At 39.5% G+C, this 18,359-nt stretch overlaps 1 protein-coding gene across 5 annotated transcripts in view; it reads right to left on the bottom strand.

The window, feature by feature from the left end:
* arhgap27 (Rho GTPase activating protein 27) overlaps positions 1–18,359 on the bottom strand; it is a 57,838-nt gene that overhangs the window by 5,232 nt on the left and 34,247 nt on the right. For 4 of the 5 annotated variants that reach the window (XM_049464443.1, XM_049464444.1, XM_049464446.1 and 1 more), the window contains 14 exons: positions 17,290–17,775; positions 15,241–15,474; positions 13,569–13,649; positions 12,941–13,042; positions 11,629–11,700; positions 9,576–9,653; positions 4,879–4,946; positions 4,681–4,768; positions 3,405–3,506; positions 3,194–3,292; positions 2,981–3,092; positions 1,881–2,006; positions 1,691–1,789; positions 527–604 (listed from right to left, as the gene is read on the bottom strand). In XM_049464443.1, the coding sequence (XP_049320400.1) occupies positions 527–604; positions 1,691–1,789; positions 1,881–2,006; positions 2,981–3,092; positions 3,194–3,292; positions 3,405–3,506; positions 4,681–4,768; positions 4,879–4,946; positions 9,576–9,653; positions 11,629–11,700; positions 12,941–13,042; positions 13,569–13,649; positions 15,241–15,474; positions 17,290–17,775 (1,825 nt within the window). The remainder of the gene's footprint in view (positions 1–526; positions 605–1,690; positions 1,790–1,880; positions 2,007–2,980; positions 3,093–3,193; positions 3,293–3,404; positions 3,507–4,680; positions 4,769–4,878; positions 4,947–9,575; positions 9,654–11,628; positions 11,701–12,940; positions 13,043–13,568; positions 13,650–15,240; positions 15,475–17,289; positions 17,776–18,359) is intronic. The other variant, XM_049464445.1, reaches the window with a different exon arrangement.

Here is an 18,359-nt window from a genome sequence, read left to right as displayed (position 1 = left end):
CAGGGTTATTCCATCAAATATTGGTTTCTGAACTCTTAAAACTTTATGAATATCGTCACTGTCCAATGAAAAACACTTATATACAAAACAGCTAAAGCAAGTTTATTATAGGTCATTTTAAAGGGAAATTTTGGCACAATGTAGGGAAAGTTTAAACTAAAAATCACCAAAAATGGAGATAAGTGTTTTTCATAGGACAGCAACGATATGAAGTTGTTTTCTTTTCATTATTTGAGGTCTGAAAGCTCTGCATCTTTTTTCTCCATTTCTCATTTTCTGCAAAAAAAAAAACAATTTCTATTTGGAATTTAGGAGATTTTCGTTTTACTCAAACATAAACCTATAAATAGCAAAATCAGAGAAACTGATTCAGAAACTGAAGTGGTCTCTTACTTTTTTTCAGAGCTGTATAAGTGTTTATAATAAAGTACAAAACATCAACTGCTATCCTATACCCCGATAATAGTGTGAACAGTCTCAACTAAACTTTAGATTTGGTCAGAAAATCTGATAGTCTGAGACGTACCATGATCAGCTCTGAAACGCAGTTTCTGAATAACGGCCAGGTTCCCGCTGACTCTGTAGATTCCATCAATCCCCAAACCTGTGAGGTGAGATCGGAGGAAGTAGCATTAAAGCTAATTATATTCAGGGCACCAGGCACCAAAGACTTTTACTTAAAAGTACTTTACCTCTTTTTTTTAATTAATATTTTTTTTTCCATTTTCTCCCCAATTTGAAAGACCAATTACCCAACCTACTCATTAGGACTCCCCCTATCACTAGTGAAACCCCTAACGCAAGTAGTATGAAGAAGACTAGCACATGCCTCCTCTGATAAATGTGAAGCAATCCACCGTCTTTTTTCTGATGTTGCATCGCCGGTAGCCAGCGCCACCCAACTATATATAATAAATCAACTAACAGACGCCTGTGTAGACCGACATCACCTTGGGAGTGATGTAGGGAGAGAGCACCATCTACCCACCCGGAGACAGCATGGCCAATAGTGCTCTCTCTCAGACTCCTGCCGCTGATGTCAAGCAGCATGACCCGAGTTTCGAACCGGTGATCCTCAGAACACAATCACAGCAGGTCAGTCTGTTTGACCTTTTTTTGTTTTAAGACTTTATATCAAAATAATCTAGAGGGAGATCGCCAGTTCGAATCCTGTTCATGTAGCTTGCCATCGCCTGCCGGAGGGAGTCCTGAGAGAGCACAATTGGCCTTGTGCTCTCTGGGTGGGTACAGTAGATGGTGCTCTCTCCCCTCATCACTCCTTGGGTGATGTGGATCAGCACAGGGCTGCTTCTGTAAGCTCATGTATCAGAACCAAGTTGCTGCGCTTTCCTCCGAGCGTTAGCGCTGTGATGCTACTCAGCAATGCTACATCAGCAGCAGTTCAAAAAGAAGCGGAGTCTGACTTTACATGTATTGGAGGAGGTGTGTGCTAGTCTTCTTCACCCTCCTGGTGTTGGGGCATCACTAGTGATAGGGGGAGTCCTAATATGGGATAAAACTTATAAAAACAAAGTAAATCAAGAGATCTGGCAGTAGATTATCATATAATAATCTAATATTACTCTAAATAGATACATTTATAATAAGATTAATTCATCATTATCATCCCAAGATTAGAAATACTACATATGGAGTGGATTTTTCTAATCTGTGAGCAGGACCCTGGTACCTCTTTTCTCCACCGTCCGAATACACTTCTCCACAAAGCTGGGCACGGTGGTTTTCTCCTGGGCGCAGAGGTTGTGTAGGTGACAGCCGAACACGTTTTCTGCATCCAACAGTAAAATAAACATTAGTTAGAGCACAATAACCAAAAAGCTCCAGCACACAGAACCCATACGGACCGAGGAGAGGCTTACCTCTGATGTAGCCCTTCTCCTTTACGGACTGTAAGGTCGGCCTCTTCAAGAGGAACTTCTTCAGTTTGTTCCGAACCTTCTTGGGGTCGGATTCAGAAGATGAGAAACTGGACGAAAGCTTGCCGGCTGCGGGTGAAACAGAGAGGCAGCAGGACATGAGTTTTCTTATGTCTGGGCAAAAGTTAAATCTCAATATTGGCACAGATATTCTCTTATCGTATTTTTCGCAATATAAGGTGCACTTAAAATTCTCTTTTTTTTTTCAAAAACGGTCACTGCACCTTATGTATGAATTGTAACAGTCAGTAAAGCCAGTCTGTTGAAGTACAGCAGCGTTATAGAGGGGTTTCAGTAAAGTTTCTCCAGCACCAAGGCTGGAGCAGGATAAGCATTAGCTGCTAACCCCAGGGCTAGCAGCTCTTTCGCTCGTTTAGAGGTAAGTATATCGGACTTTAGTGTGGGTGTTTACCGTGTTGAAACAAGCTACGTCGGACGAACCGCTAGCTGATAGCACCCTGGGTTACCGTAACACTCTACCAGGAGGCATTTACTAGTGCTAAACACTGCTAACCGCGCTAAAATACTGGAAATCCAAGCATATTTTAAATTAATGGAAGTGATTTACTTAATCAAATAAACAGTTTTCAGGAGATAGATCTGTGTAGATCCATCCAGATCTCATTTAACTTTGAAAGAAAATGTTTTTATTAAGAATTACAATTTCTTTACTTAGCCCAACCTCACCCCAGCGGCGAGACCTGCTGAATTAGAAGGGAAACATGGTGACACCCCTGTTCCTTACTATTGTCTCTTAAAATGCACATTATAATAGACCATCAAATATACATTCATGGATAGTGCGCCTTATAGTGTAAAAAAAAAATACGGTACTGCAAATTTCTTTAGCTACAAGGCTAATACTACAAACTTAAGGATGCTGTATCACTCCTTATAGTTTCAAATTTTGCACAATATGGTGTGAGGAGAGAATGGTACAACATATGGAGAATATTATGAATTAAATGAAATAAAAAATTTTAGATATTTAGAGTGTATTTCTATAGTGTGGTGAAGAAGCACGTATTCTCCCTCATAATTACCATTACTCATCCGCCGCCTGTCTGCAATGGCCACGGGTCTGTCCTCCTTCTCTGAGCTGAAGGTCTTTTCACTGACCTCCTCTTCATCTTCAGAGTGGTGCTGCTCCACATCCTGACAGAGAGAATTTATTATAGAATGAGAAAAAAATGATGGAATTAGGAAAAGAGGTAGAAATCCGTGTGTGATGAGTGTGATCAGAGTGGGAGGTTTACCAGCTGTCGTATGGTGTCAGTGATGACTTTGTGCCAGTCGTTGATGATGCTCTCGGTGTCGTATTGGACCAAGAACTCTGCACCAGCCCTGCTTTTCAACTAAACACACACACAGAAACAAACACACACACATACACAGCTGCTTGAGCACAACAACACAGTTTTAGTAAGAAACTATAATGTATAACTAGACTGAAAGTCTTTGCTGCACCTCCAGTACGTTCTTCTTGCTGGACTTCTCTTTCGCTGCCCAGCCAATCATCGCTCCTCTCAGATCTACTGTGAACTCTGGAACAAACTGGTTGGTCTTACTCTGTGAGAATAGAAATGTACAATCGTTTACCTTGAGTGATATCATAGCCCAGATTCAGTCAATAAGATAAGCTATGGCATAAATAAAAATCTTTATTTCAAAGTTTGTAGACCTGTAATATCAGCCCACAGTTTGGAAGACCCCCAACCAAATCTTCATGAATTTTCCCGCACGAAATGGAGCTGTGGACAGGGCAGCATTTTCCAAAGACCAATACTAGTCCAGACTTTAGACAAGATTGTCTTGGGGTATGTTAATACTTGTAGCTCAAAGTTCTTGGTTAAGACAAAGCAAAACAATTATATATTGTCACATTTTAGTCCTAGATTGCAAACTCTGGAGCTGTTTGCTTGTGGTGAGAACGTGATCCGGTCTCGATCTGACACAGATATCAAATATACTCATATTATCTGAGCTAAAATGCTGATAAGGCACAGTTTAATCTGATAAATTAGCCAGATAATATACAGCTATGAACAGACGCTGTCTCTGCTGCTCCATGCTGTTTACATGCATGGTCTGTGCTTATAGGTCTGTGTTGAAGCAGCTTCACACTGCACAGATATATGCATGGAACACAAAATCTTTTATATCTCTACATTTTCTTTCTTGCTCCTGCACCAGACAGCTCTGACCAATCAGAGGAGACAACATGCTCACATGGTTTATCGGTGCACATTTTGGTGTGTTTAGGTTTGTGCCTGTGTGAAACCAAACCAAACCAAACAGAGGGAGAAATGCTCCCAATAAACAAACTATTTAACTGATCCGTATCATAGAAACAAACTTCAGGTCCATTTTAATCAATCTAAAGTATAAACACAGACTCATATGTGCTTCAAACTAAAACCTTTAAATGGCCCATTTCCTACATTTCATCATTCTATATAAAGCCTACTAATAAATAATACCAGTGTGGTTTTATGTTCCAAAAATGGTCTAAATTAACCTTTACACAAACTTTATCCCTCAAATAAAATCAGATAAGCAACAGGTGTCCTAATGTCTTGAATAGGCTCAATCACACAGTATGATCAAACCAGACTCAGTAAACCTTTGCTACAGTAAAGGTTAATGTAATGTAATGGCGCTGCTTTAGCTGTAGGTGTCAGCAGAGGAATTAAAGCAGTTCTTCTTGTTCCACCTAAAGACATAACTGTGCTACAGAACTCACCGCTGCTCCTGTTGGGTTGGACTTTGGGTCCTTATGAAATGTAAGAATCCCTCCATGAAGAACAGTCCACGAAAGACCCCAGTTCTTTCTGTAAAAAAAATAAAAAATAAAGAAACACTTAGAAAAAAATTAATTCAACTACATTCAGTAGAAACTCAACCTGAAGAGGTTAATTTACAGTAAGTGGAGCTTCATTACCTGACTTTCTTCCCGTTATCACAGATCTTGGTCTTGTTGAGGATTCCAGCTTTCTCCAAATTGGACATCTGTAGGAGAGCATGGACAGAACTTCAGCTATCAGTCTGATCTCTAGTTAAGGCAGTTGTGTTTGGTTTGGATCCTGGAGATCTAACTTCCCACAGACTTTGGACTCAACTCTAATCCACCCCACCTGATTCAACTAACTCCTTCAGGAGTTCTCCACTGGCTAAATAGGGTGTGTTAGATTTGAGATGGATCTGAAACCTGTAGGATGATTTCTCTCCAGAAGTAAGGTTGAAACCCACTGAGTTAATAGAATTGTGTTAGTTTCGAGATTGAGAGAGAAGGTCTGTGTGTTCATAGAAGATAAGTTATAAACCTACAGCTCTGGAAATAATTAAGACCACTTCAGTTTCTGAATCTGTTTCTCAGATTTAGCTTTTTATAGGTTTATGTTTGAGTAAAATGAGCATTGATGTTTTATTCTGTAAACTACAGACAACATTTCACCTACATTTCAAATAAAGACATTGTCATTCAGAGCATTTATTTGCAGAAAAATTAGAAATGTCTGAAAAAACAAAAAAGATTTGCAAAGAAAACAAGTTTTAAGAGTTCACAGTTTTCATGCATCTTGGCATCATGTTCTCCTCCACCAGTCTTACACACTGCTTTTGGATAACTTCATGCTGCTTTACTCCTGGTGCAAAAATTCAAGCAGTTCAGTTTGGTGGTTTGATGGCTTGTGATCATCCATCTTCCTCTTGATTATATTCCAGAGGTTTTCAATTTGGTAAAATCAAAGAAACTCATCATTTTTAATAAGTGCTCTCTTATTTTTTTCCAGAGCTGTATATATTTATGACATATGTATGTATAATATGGCAAATGTCAAATGTCGTAAGGACCTTGCACACCATATGCAATTTAATGTCTAATAATTTTTTGTCTAAAAAATAAATTGATGTGTACGTGAGGCCCAGGATTTTGGTAGTATTGGATGGACCTCCATTGCTCCAGAGATGCTCCAAAGTAAGTCACCTGATTGGTTAATTTGCCGACTTTTTTTTGGCCAGGCGATGCATAAGATGTATATTTAAACACAAAAAGCTGTCTCGAAAATATATGATATAAAGGTTTGGTTTTCTGGACAGGTAATAAGCCTAGTACTAGACTTAGTTCTAGTTTTAAATCTCTAAATTTGAAATGCTGTGTGATTCAAGAAGAGGCTTAATCCCTGTTTGTACTTGTTAACCGTGATGTTGACCCGACACCACCAAGTGGCAGTAAAGTCAGTTATATCTTACTAAAACAGGAGAGGTTCAACTTGTCTGACCAGTTTACAAATAGCACTTTTAAAAAAAGGAAGAGATTGCATGGTGTGTGTGTGTGTGTGTGTGTGTGTGTGTGCGCAAATGAATCTGTAAAAAATCAGTTTTTAACGTGACTATGGGAAATTATTTGAGGAAGAGGGAAGGAAAAAGCAGAACATGCACTTCTCTGAATCTGCAGCAAATTTCATATTTAATGACAATTAAAAGCAAGAACTGAAGAAGGAAAACAACCTTCTGACTGCTGACGACTACACCCACAAATACAAATTTTGACAGTTGACTTTTTGTAATAAATTATTTTTTTTATTATTTTCCTTAATTATTTCTTTATATACCAGTGAATCTCCAAAAAAATTATGTCATTAAAAAGTTACTTTAGTAAACTCAGTTTAAAATGTGAAGCTCATATATGATATAATTTTATTACACACAGAGTAATTTATTTTAAGCATTTATTTATTTTATTGTTGATGATTTAGGCTTACAGCCAATAAAAACCTAAAAATCAGTGCCTCAGAAAATTAGAATATTATATAAGACCAATTGGTACTTTTGTGGGCAGTGTGGGCAGTGTGTCAAGTCCTGCTGGAAAATGAAATCCGCATCTCCATGAAAGTTGTCAGCAGCAGAGGGAAGCTGTAAGATATGAAGTGCTGTAAGATTTTGTGGGAAAACAAAACTGCACTGACTTTAGACTTGATAATAAAACACAGTGGATCAACACCAGCAGATGACACGTCTCTCCAAATCATCACTGATCATCAGTAAATTTTACATTTCATTTAAAGTAAATCAAGGGAGCAGAGTCTGGAGGAAGCGTGGAGAGACACACAGTCCAAACTGCTCGAGGTCTAGTGTGAAGTTTCCACCAATCAGTGATGGTTTAGAGAGACATGTAACTAGAAATGGTGCTTGTGAATATATCCTTTCCTTGTGTGAAAATAAACCAAACCATGTGGAAAATGCTGTTCACAAAGTTTACAAACTTATAAACTGATTTGCACCAGTGCAAACAAACTATAGATGTGAAAACTCCCTAAATGTAGGTATTGGAATATACACTGAGGTGGAGCTACAGTACCTCGTTGTAGATGCTGAATGGGATTTTAAGCAGTGTTTTGTAAAACTTGTCGGACAGACAAGTTGTTCCAGTCTGTCCAGCAAAAGTTACCGTGAAAGAATGTATTTGTGGGCGGAGCCTAGACAGGTATAGGTTAACACATCCCTCCACCAGCCTTACCTCATGCCAAGATAATCAGAGGGACATAGAGCTAAACAATACAGTATATCACTAACTAATGTTCAGAATGCGCCTCCAATTACATTTTCTATTGTTTGTTCATTAGAAATATCCTATTATGAGCAAATCTGACATTTTAACTGTATTAATCACTAATTAACACATATAATGTGCGGTTTTACTGCCAGTTAACAGTTCAACACTACATAAAGCTTTTTTATCAGTGTGGCCACAAGTCTTAACTGTGATATTTTGCTAGATTTAAACACAGTTGCAAAAAAAAAAGGGAGTAAGTAAGCGTTTTAGAATTACCTGGATTTCTTTACCCATTACTAATAAACATGTGATCTGATCATTGTTTAAATCACAACTGTGGAAAAACACAATCTAACTAAACCTTAAGAAAATTCTTAAAATTACTGGTGGTGTCTTTTCAGCACAGGAGCCGAGGCAGAGAGAAATAAGAAATACTTATCACTGATTGGTAACTTTGGAGACTAAAGCCCTATCCGGACGGAATTGGTTTCTCAGGGGGTTCTGGGGTAATTTTCTCTTTTATGGGGATCCTCTGTGATTTTATTCCTGTCCGGAACGACCATCTACTGTTTTTGGCTGGTCCTCCGGTAATTTTAGTCCTGTCCGGACGCACATCTCTGAGTTTCGTCTCCTCGCGTTTAATAAAATAGCTATTTGTCCACTGCCGCACACCGTAATTACACTTTGGGTGCGCGTTTCCATGGAAATCCACGTTAAAAAAAGCACAACAGCGAGTGGAAATGGAGGAGCTACTGAACCCTGTGATGTCATGTGACCGAGAAAGCCAAAAAACTCACTCGTCCTCCTGTTTTTTAATTGGTGTTCTTAAAGTTGTCTATGTTCGTAAATCAGTAAGATAATTCGTTATAGGAAAACGCACTCCGGACATTATCCAGAGTTGAGCTCTAATTGAATCAGATCGATTCACTTTTCTACTCTACTCTACTCTGGCTCAATCTGATTCAGACTCACTCACTCAGGCAGTTTCCTGCATCTACAACAGGATTTACTTTAAGTTGAGCACTTTTAGAAGGTAAAACTGAAAGCGAGAATGCAAAGGGTAAAGATAAGATTAATCTGTGAATCTGCATTTTCTGCACTTTCACATACCTGAAACACAGATACAGAACCCATCTCAGCATAACAGATGATATGTGACATTTTTGAACCATATTAAGCCATGTGGAACATCGCTGTGGCTCAATTCAGACTTAATCTTTACATAATTGTTTTTTTATTATAATTTTTAGAAAGCAGTCCTGCATGTCTTTTTTACTTTGTGACGGTGAGTGAGTTGCAGGGGTGAGTTGTGAAATATTTTGAATAGTGCTGTTAACTTTAACACGTTAATGCATGCGGTTAATCTGGAAACTTTAAAGTTTATACAGCCTGGTGACTTTCTAGTGGTTTTATTTAGCGATATAACATAAATGTTTAAATGTTTATTTATGTTGATTCAATAATTATCAATTAAGATTATAATTTAAAACGCATCCAATTTAAAATGCATCCATATCACCCTGAGATTTTAAGTTTATTTAATTTATTAAAAAAATGAAAAATATTTTTAGTATTCATCCTTCCTTCGTTTTATTTTGTTTGATTTTCTTCAAACATTTAATTTTAGTGCATCTCTAGTGTTAATCTATAATTACGACTTACATAAAGATCAGACCACATAGTTCAAATGGTTCACTTACTTTTTCTAGCCTGCACTGTGGCTGTTTACTCAGTGTGCTGAATAACAAACATGCATGTGTGTTAGTTTAGTTAGATTGTGTTTGTTTCTTTTTGTGAGTTAGATAACGATCAGACCACACTTTATTAGCAATCCATGCAAAAAACGTGGGAATTTCAATTTACATATTTTCGCCACTGTGCTGTATGTATTGTGTAGCCCTGGTGGAAACCATTTAATGTATTATCACAGAAATCATATTTTATTTTAGAATACCCATCACCATGCCTGCCCACAGAACCCCAACACAAAGTCATAGAAAACAAGCAAAAGATCCTCCACTCATTTAACCCTTTCCACCACAATTTCCATTAAGAATTCAGCAGAAACGAAGGTAAAAACCCACTTTCTGTGGTGGAGATTCTGAGTTTTGGTTGATCAGCATCTTCTCAGGCTCAGTTGTAGAAGCTTTTGCAGGTGACGTCTAATAACCAACAATAAAACATGAACAGTGCTATTGGTGTTCCTGCACTATAGTATCATTCTGTGGCCCTGTAATATATATATACACAGGGCGTGTCCCAATTGCAAAATATACACTAATATTATAAGATTTATACTATATATAAATCCTTATAGTGCATGGAGTACACAAAATTGTAATGTACTAACCCATATTGTAACTTTTATCTATACCAGGGGTCGGCAACAGGAAACATCTGACTCTTAACTGATAATGAAAAAAAATTAAAAATAAAATAAAATGCTTCTCTGGTGAGCTTTTGTTTATATTCCTCCCCGGTCTCTCTCTCTGTCGTGCTCGGCTTGACTTTAGTTTCTGACGATTCTCATTTTTCAGCCTGTTCTTGGGATCCCTATCTTCTTATAAGGGCATTTTTGTCCTGGCCATGTCTCAATTCACTAGGCGGGACAGTGGTAGTGTATTGGACAGCGACACTGACGACACGGGTTTAATCTCGCGTGAGGAGCGGTATATTTATTTATTTATTTATTTTCTTTCTTCTTGGGTTTACCTGCTTTTAGATCAACTGTTCTGCAATAGGGTTCAACAACCCTCTGGGCTGGAGAGCTACTAGTCTGTAGCACTCCATGCTATTACACCATACCTGTCAAGTTTTAGATTTAAAAATAAGGGATATTTTCCTCTGTCCGCTTAAAGTCGTCCCACCAGCCCAACGAAGGTACATTTTAAGACAGGTTTACAAAAAATCTAAAATAACCACATGTGAACCACTTACACACTACAATTAGATTATCGGGATCTGAAATGTTGTGGACATTCCTACATATGTCATTCTTTTAATGCAGCCAAATTAAAAAGCCTTTTCTAGATATTTAAAAAAAAGTCATAAATGCACTCTTTTATATAATATATATTTTTTTATCTAATGGATTTAAAATTGAACAAAGGGTGCACAAATTCTGCAAAATGACTGTAGGTGACTTAAAAATAGTATCATGAGCTTTTACTAAAAGAACATGGACCAGATATATTCCATCAGTAAAAATTAGTCCTAAGGGGCCTACACAATTAATAATTCTTAATTAATACTTCTTTCTTTTGATCACTCCACCCCTGATCAGTTCTCTCCACATTTCTAGTTAAGCTGAGTCACAAGCTGTTTTATTTTAAAAGGTTTAATCTGTGTGTTTTATTTCGGAGACGAGTATTTTTAAGCAGCTATCAGAAAAATCTCATCACAGTTTTTCCATTATTAGCCTACCGTTACCTTTCTTTAAGAAAAATCGCTGTATATCAAGATCTGTTTTAACATCAGCTGCTCCGACTAGCCGCTAGAACTCACAGCGACTGGGGGCTTCCCCACGCTGACCCTCCTTTGCAAACTGATTGGCTGTTTCTCCTAAAAGGCGGGACTTTCTCCTTGAACCAGCTCCACGATTGGTTAAGAGACACAGAGCGGTCAGTGCCCTGTCTCCTCAATAATATATATTTTTTTATTTTAATATAATACGGGAAATTTACGGGAAAATACTAATACGGGAGGACGGCGGGAAAGAGGAGGAAAATACGGTAGTTTCCCGGCCAAAACGGGAGACTTGACAGGTATGTATTACACTTCCTTTTCCAAAAATATATATATATATTTTTTGTGACCAGCCATGTAATGGCTTAAAAAAAAATCAAACTACTATATGCACTTCATAGTCAAAAACTAGTTTGTTTTAGTAATTAGTAATTAATTGGGACACAACTCAAACACTAAAGATTCAGTTTCAGGTTCTGCTGCTGCTGAGTTAAGCTAGGTTCTGTAATTACAGTAAATTATTATAAACGGAAACCACATAATAATGTCTATTAGAAATAATGGAACATCTTCTCACAGTTTAAGAAGAGTGTGTGATGATTTAGTCAGTCTATTAGCACAATACTAACTGCTGGATTAGAAAACTGGTGGCTTTGTGAAAAAGGGACTTACATTATGAGGCATTTCCGGCGAGCTGGAGGCGTCACTGTCTGAGGCATTCCTGCGATGGCTCAGGGAGAGCTTCTGTCAGAGACAACGGAGAACTTTTACATTTATAAAATAAAATTCTAATACCAGATCAATAGAATCTCTCACTATCTTTAATAAACTCCTGAAGACAGACCTCTTCAAAGAGCACTTACTCTCCTAAAACCTCTAACTAACTACCTTCTACTACCAGATCAGGAGAATCTCTCACTATCTTTAATAAACTCCTGAAGACAGAGCTCTTCAAAGAGCTCTTACTCTCCTAACACCTCTAACTAACTACCTTCCACTACCAGATCAGGAGAATCTCTCACTATCTTTAATAAACTCCTGAAGACAGAGCTCTTCAAAGAGCTTGTACTCTCCTAACACCTCTAACTAACTACCTTCTACTTCCAGATCAGGAGAATCTCTCACTATCTTTAATAAACTCCTGAAGACAGAGCTCTTCAAAGAGCACTTACTCTCCTAACACCTCTAACTAACTACCTTCTACTACCAGATCAGGAGAATCTCTCACTATCTTTAATAAACTCCTGAAGACAGAGCTCTTCAAAGAGCACTTACTCTCCTAACACCTCTAACTAACTACCTTCCACTACCAGAGCAGGAGCGTTTCTTACTATCTTTAATAAACTCCTGAAGACAGAGCTCTTCAAAGAGCACTTACTCTCCTAACACCTCTAACTAACTACCTTCTACTACCAGATCAGGAGAATCTCTCACTATCTTTAATAAACTCCTGAAGACTGACCTCTTCAAAGAGCACTTACTCTCCTAACACCTCTAACTAACTACCTTCTACTACCAGATCAGGAGAATCTCTCGCTATCTTTAATAAACTCCTGAAGACAGAGCTCTTCAAAGAGCTCTTACTCTCCTAACACCTCTAACTAACTACCTTCTACTAACCTAATTCCCTTCTTCCCCTCCTTTCCTCCTCTATCCCACTATTTCCATTTGGCCTCCTTTTGGCCCTGCCTAAAACTCTATCTATCTATCTATCTATCTATCTATCTATCTATCTATCTATCTATCTATCTATCTATCTATCTATCTATCCATCCATCCATCCATCCATCCATCCATCCATCCATCCATCCATCTCTAGGTTTAGTGAAGCTGCATGTGATGTCACAGGATATACTAGTAGATATTCAGTGTTTAGTCACATTACTGATTCACAAGCAGTAGAACCAGGCCTAAATACACACATATTTCTGTGTTTGTGTGTGTGTGTGTGTGTGTGTGTGTGTGTGTGTGTGTGTATTTGCACCTCATCCTGAGATCCTGTACTATTCCTCCAGCTCCTCATCCCTCCATCAGGCTCCACTGCCCCTCCATTCCCCAACCGACACTGACCCAGACCAGCAGAGAGCTAAAGAGAGAGAACAAATGAGAGGAAGAGGGTGAGAGTGAAAGTGAGAAAATAAGATAAAGAAAAGGAGGGAGAGGATAAAAAAGGGATGAAGACAAGGGAAAAAGTTAGAGAAAGAAAAGCCAGAAACAAAAGAGAGAAGAAAAGTAAGAATAAGTAAAATAAAGAAAATAGAGAAAGAGATAGGCAAAAGAGACAAATAGAAGAATAAAAATAGGGAGAGGAAAGAGAAAGAGAGAGGAATAAATGATATGATGAGAGACATGGGGAAAAATACAGAAAGAAAAGAAGATATAAAGAGAGACATCTTTTTTTTACACATATAAAAAATTATTTTGTGTTTAATGTGATGCAATGTGCCATAATTATCATAATAACATCAACAAATATTATCAAATAACAGACAATCTGATTTTTTAGACATGAATATTGTAGCAAAAGTAATTTAACCCTAAAATAATACCACTGTTTTTAAAAGTAAATTTAAAAAAATAAAGTATTTTATTTAAATCTAAACCTCACTGACCTCAGGTAAGGTCCACTGGGATTTGGAGCCATCTCTCAGGTAGTAGTATGTCTGTCCTCGATCGTCCAGCGATTTGATCCACTGTGAGCACAAACAGGTACTTTAGACCAGGCTGAATATGAACCACAGTGATGCTTCACATGTCCACATGTGTTTCCAGAGGAAAACGAGAACGTTGCACTCATCTATCATATCTTTCACCATGAGCGGATCTACCGGGGTGGCATAGGGTGGCAGCTGCCACCCCAACAGAAAGCCTTGCCACCCCTGCTGCCAACCCAGAATTAAAAGAAAAGTTATAATGGCCAATTTGACATTTATGAGAGCGAATCTCCTGAAGTAACTGCAGTAAATTATAATGAAATAAATCTAAAGTCTTATTTTGCTAACTATAACATGTATTTTTTTGCTAGGTCCAGAGAAGTCAGGTGCTTAGTAATGCATACTTTAATCTGTCCATTTTTCTAGTAATGAATAATCTAAAGTGTGCATTACTATTATTAAAACAATTATACAAAATTTAGTAGCATCTGGTTGGACACATTGAAAGGATGGATGAGAAAGATGTGTACAGTCGTCGCTTTATTGCTGAAATTTACAAAGGCTATCTGCCGCAACCACGGCAAAATAACAACAGGCCAAAACTCCCCTCTTGCCACCCCATAAATATTTTTCTAGTTCTGCCCCTGTCTATCACTCAAGCTTTTAAGATCATATCTCTTAAATATGGACAGAAATACAGAGGAATGATATCTGAGTTGTGTTCTCTGCCATAAACCAGCACAAACCTCTATTTGGTTTAAGTAGAAAAGGTGTAAATGTGTGTGAACTCTCTAAAGCAGGGGTATTTAATTATTATTCAGTTTGGTCCAGTTAGAGAAAATGTCATCAGGCTGTGGTCCGGACCTTCGCCAATATTAACTTGTGTTATAATTCAGTGTTTTATTCTGTTTACTGAAGAAGCATATAGTAGTTCTGTCAGTGTTTTATTAATGTCATCAACAACTGAAAGACAAAACAAATTACACATACTAGTATATTTCAACAATATTTATTGTTTTAAATAGGCTTGTCACAATAATTAGATTATCAACCTATCATAAAATAAATGGAAACACCCTCAATAATTTAACATATCGAGTCTAATAATGTAAACCTGCATGTTCCCTTTGTTTTAAAATGCTATATTTATTCTATTTGATTTTATTTATGTTAGATTTAGGCCTGCCTGTCATAATAAAAATTACAAGAATGATAAAGCGTACAATATATGGAGAAATGTTTGCTGAACTTGGCCAAAATATCAGCTTTTCTTTTTAAAAACAGTAGTTTTATTTTATTTAATATTATTACTTTAACATACTTTTATGTTGTGGGTAAAACTGATGGGGGGAGTTGACAGGGTGGTTTAGGGAGCAGAGAGGGAGTTTTTTTCTTGCTGAGGAGTTCTGATCAGGTGGAGTAAAGTGCACTATTGTGCACTCTTGTCTCGGTAAAGTTTACTGTGCTGTAAAGCATATTAAACCATAAAGACAATAAACACTCCGCCGCTTTAAATGAAAACACGGTTAGAATTAAATCCTTCTCAGTAGTTTATCGGTTTGGGTCCGGATTGGACAACGTCTGGGTCCGCCTATTAGTGACCCCTGCTCTAAAGGCTTTAAGGCTTTACCTGTTCCTGTGTGAGCTCGCTGGTGAAGACCCACGCTCCATCAGGGTCTACGCTGAGGGTCCAGCCTGCAGGAGTACTGCGGTCCAGACACGCTCGAGGGATCACCGCTTTAGTCACATGAGCGAGAGAGTACTCGGAGGTGAGGGGGAAGGGCAGCGGGGACAAGGCGTCCTCCTGGCATGGGGACACAGGGATGTCCTCTTCGGCGGGGTAGTCTTCCTCAGGGAGCGGAGGCTAACCGGAGGACAGGAGTGAGTCATTAAAGCGTTAAAGCGTTAACATGTGTGATTAAGTGGAAACTACAACACATTTGATTGACATCATTAGTGATAACACTTCTTTTCTTAAGTATATTTGTAGACGGTGTCAAACACTTCCTCATTCTTATTTCAGGATTAATTGTGGTTTTAATTAGGGCTGCAACTAATGATTATTTTGTAAGTTGACAATTTATTTTTCGATTAGTTTGTTGGTCAACTGTTATTTTTGCCATGCCCTCCGTCTCTGCTTAATGTGGGTTCTGCTTCTGTTCCTGTCTTTCTCTATCGCTTCAAAATGACAGAAACATCTGAACGTACGATTTAAATGTTCAGAAGACATTTATATGTAAAATGTTCTGATATTTAGTGAATAAATGCGTAATCTGTTGTGTTTGGGCACTTTAGGTGACCGAGCTGAGTATAGTACAGTAAGGGGTTGATATGAGGGGTTTGTTAGGGTATGGGTATATGCATATGAGTGAGTAAGAGATAGGTTAGAGTGGACATGAGTAGGTAAGGGGTGGGGTGGATAGGCCATAGGTGGGGTGAATATGAGTGTGTATGAGTGGATAGGGGGTGGATATGAGTGGGTATGTGGTGGGTAGGGCTGGGAATGAGTGGTTAAGGGTGGGTATGGGGTGGGTATGAGAGGGAAAGGGGCGGGTTAAGGTGGATAGGGTTGGGTAGGGGTGAGAATAAGCGGATAGGGGTGGCTATGAGTGGATAAGGGGTGGGTTAAGGTGGATAGTGTTGGGCAGGGCAGTGTATGAGTGGGTAAAGGGTGGGTACGAGTGTATAAGGGGTGGGTTAAGGTGAATAGGATTGGGCAGGGATGGGTAAAGGGTTATGAGTGGATAAGGGGTGGGTATGAGTGGGTAAGGGGTGGGTATGAGTGGATTGGGTTGGGTAGGGCTGGGTATGTATGGGTAAGGGGTGGGTATGAGCGGATTGGATTGGGTAGGGGTATAAGTGGATAGGGGGGTGTGAGTGGATAAGGGGTGGGTAAAGGTGGATAGGGTTGGGTAAGGGTGGGTATGAGTAAATAAAGGGTGGGTATGAGTGGATAGGGTTGATTATAAGTGGACAGGGTTGGGTAGGGGTGAGCATGAGTGAATAAGGGGTGGGTATGAGTGAACAAGGGGTGGGTATGAGTGGATAGGGTTGAGTATAAGTGGATAGGGTTGGGTAGGGTGAGTATGAATGGATAAGGGGAGGTTAAAGATGGATAGGGTTGGGCAGGGCTGGGTATGAGAGGATAGGGGTGGGTATGAGGGAATAGGGTTGAGTATAAGTGGATAGGGTTGGGTAGGGGTGGGTAAAGGTGGATAGGGTTGGGTAGGGGTGGGTATGAGTGGATAGGGGTGGGTATGAGGGAATAGGGTTGAGTATAAGTGGATAGGGTTGGGTAGGGGTGGGTAAAGGTGGATAGGGTTGGGTAGGAGTGAGCATGAGTGAATAAGGGGTGGGTATGAGTGGATAGGGTTGAGTATAAGTGGATAGGGTTGGGTAGGGTGAGTATGAATGGATAAGGGGAGGTTAAAGATGGATAGGGTTGGGCAGGGCTGGGTATGAGTGGATAGGGGTGGGTATGAGGGAATAGGGTTGAGTATAAGTGGATAGGGTTGGGTAGGGGTGGGTAAAGGTGGATAGGGTTGGGTAGGGGTGGGTATGAGTGGATAGGGGTGGGTATGGGGGGGGGGCGATTTCAGCGAAATCACTCTCCTTCAGGCATCTCTAATTTTGTGAGCAATAAATAATTGGCATTTAATTCAGTGTATACTACACATACTGGACCAATGTCCTGCAGACTCCCTGGCAGGTCCTCTGGTGGGTCCCAGGAGCTCTGTCCTGATACAGGGTTGAAGAAGTAGTGTCGGCCACTGTTCTCGTCCAGCACCTTCTCCCAGTCCGAGCTCCATCTTGGTGGGGAGGGGCCTTGAGGAGAGCAGGCTGGAGACTGGGCGGGGGAGGGGGATATGGGAGGCGCCTCCATCCCTGAGCTGGACTCCATGGAGGTGTTAAGCGGGTAGTCCCAGGTGCTGCAGCCTGTACTGGGCTGATAATAGTACTGCTGACCGCTGTCCTGGTCAGTGTGGATCTCCCATCCCTTAGAGCCCAGGTGAACGGAGTCGGGGAGGTGGGGAGGAGAGTCTGGTGAGTCTGAAACCCCCCAAGAGGAGGACTGTGGGGAGGTGGAGGAGAACGGCAAGCCGGAGGAACTGCGCCGGACCCTGGGGACATTCACGTAGACCGCCGACACGTCATCGTCTTCCACCTTAGACAGAGCGGAGAGTAAAGTAAAGTCAGTTTGGGTCAATTTAATCTCCTTAAGATAATAACCACAGTTTAGAATCCAACTCCAACCATTATGTCAACAAATAGTAAAATTTATGATGCATTTCTCTGACAAACTGCTCCAATCAGCAATGATGTAATTATATTATTGGCTCTTATCTGGGGAGCTGTTAACTTGCGGTTTCTAAGGCTGGTAACTCTGATGAACTTATCCTGCTCAAAAGAGGAAACTCTCGCTCTTCCTTTCCTGGGGCAGTCCTGATGAGAGCCAGTTTCATCGTGATGTTTTTGTGACTGCACTTAAGGATAATTTTTCAGACTGACTGACCATTTCCTTAAGTCATATTTTTTTCTGAATTTAGTAGTTGTTGCTTCTCATAATCTGGATTAGAACTTTACTCAAATATTCACTATTCACTGTATACCTGTAACTCTACCTCTTCACTATTTTACAACTGATGCTCTCAAACACATTAAGAGACAAGAAATTCAGGTAATTAACTCTTGATGAGTTCAGCACAGCTGTTAACTGAAAGCCTGAATTTCAGGTGACTCTACCTCATA

Source organism: Astyanax mexicanus, chromosome 15 (assembly GCF_023375975.1).
Source record: "Astyanax mexicanus isolate ESR-SI-001 chromosome 15, AstMex3_surface, whole genome shotgun sequence".
In the NCBI taxonomy this organism is placed as follows: Eukaryota; Metazoa; Chordata; class Actinopteri; order Characiformes; family Acestrorhamphidae; genus Astyanax; species Astyanax mexicanus.
The sequence above is the reverse complement of the archived record's forward strand: the minus strand, read 5'-3'. Positions and strand labels throughout refer to the sequence as shown.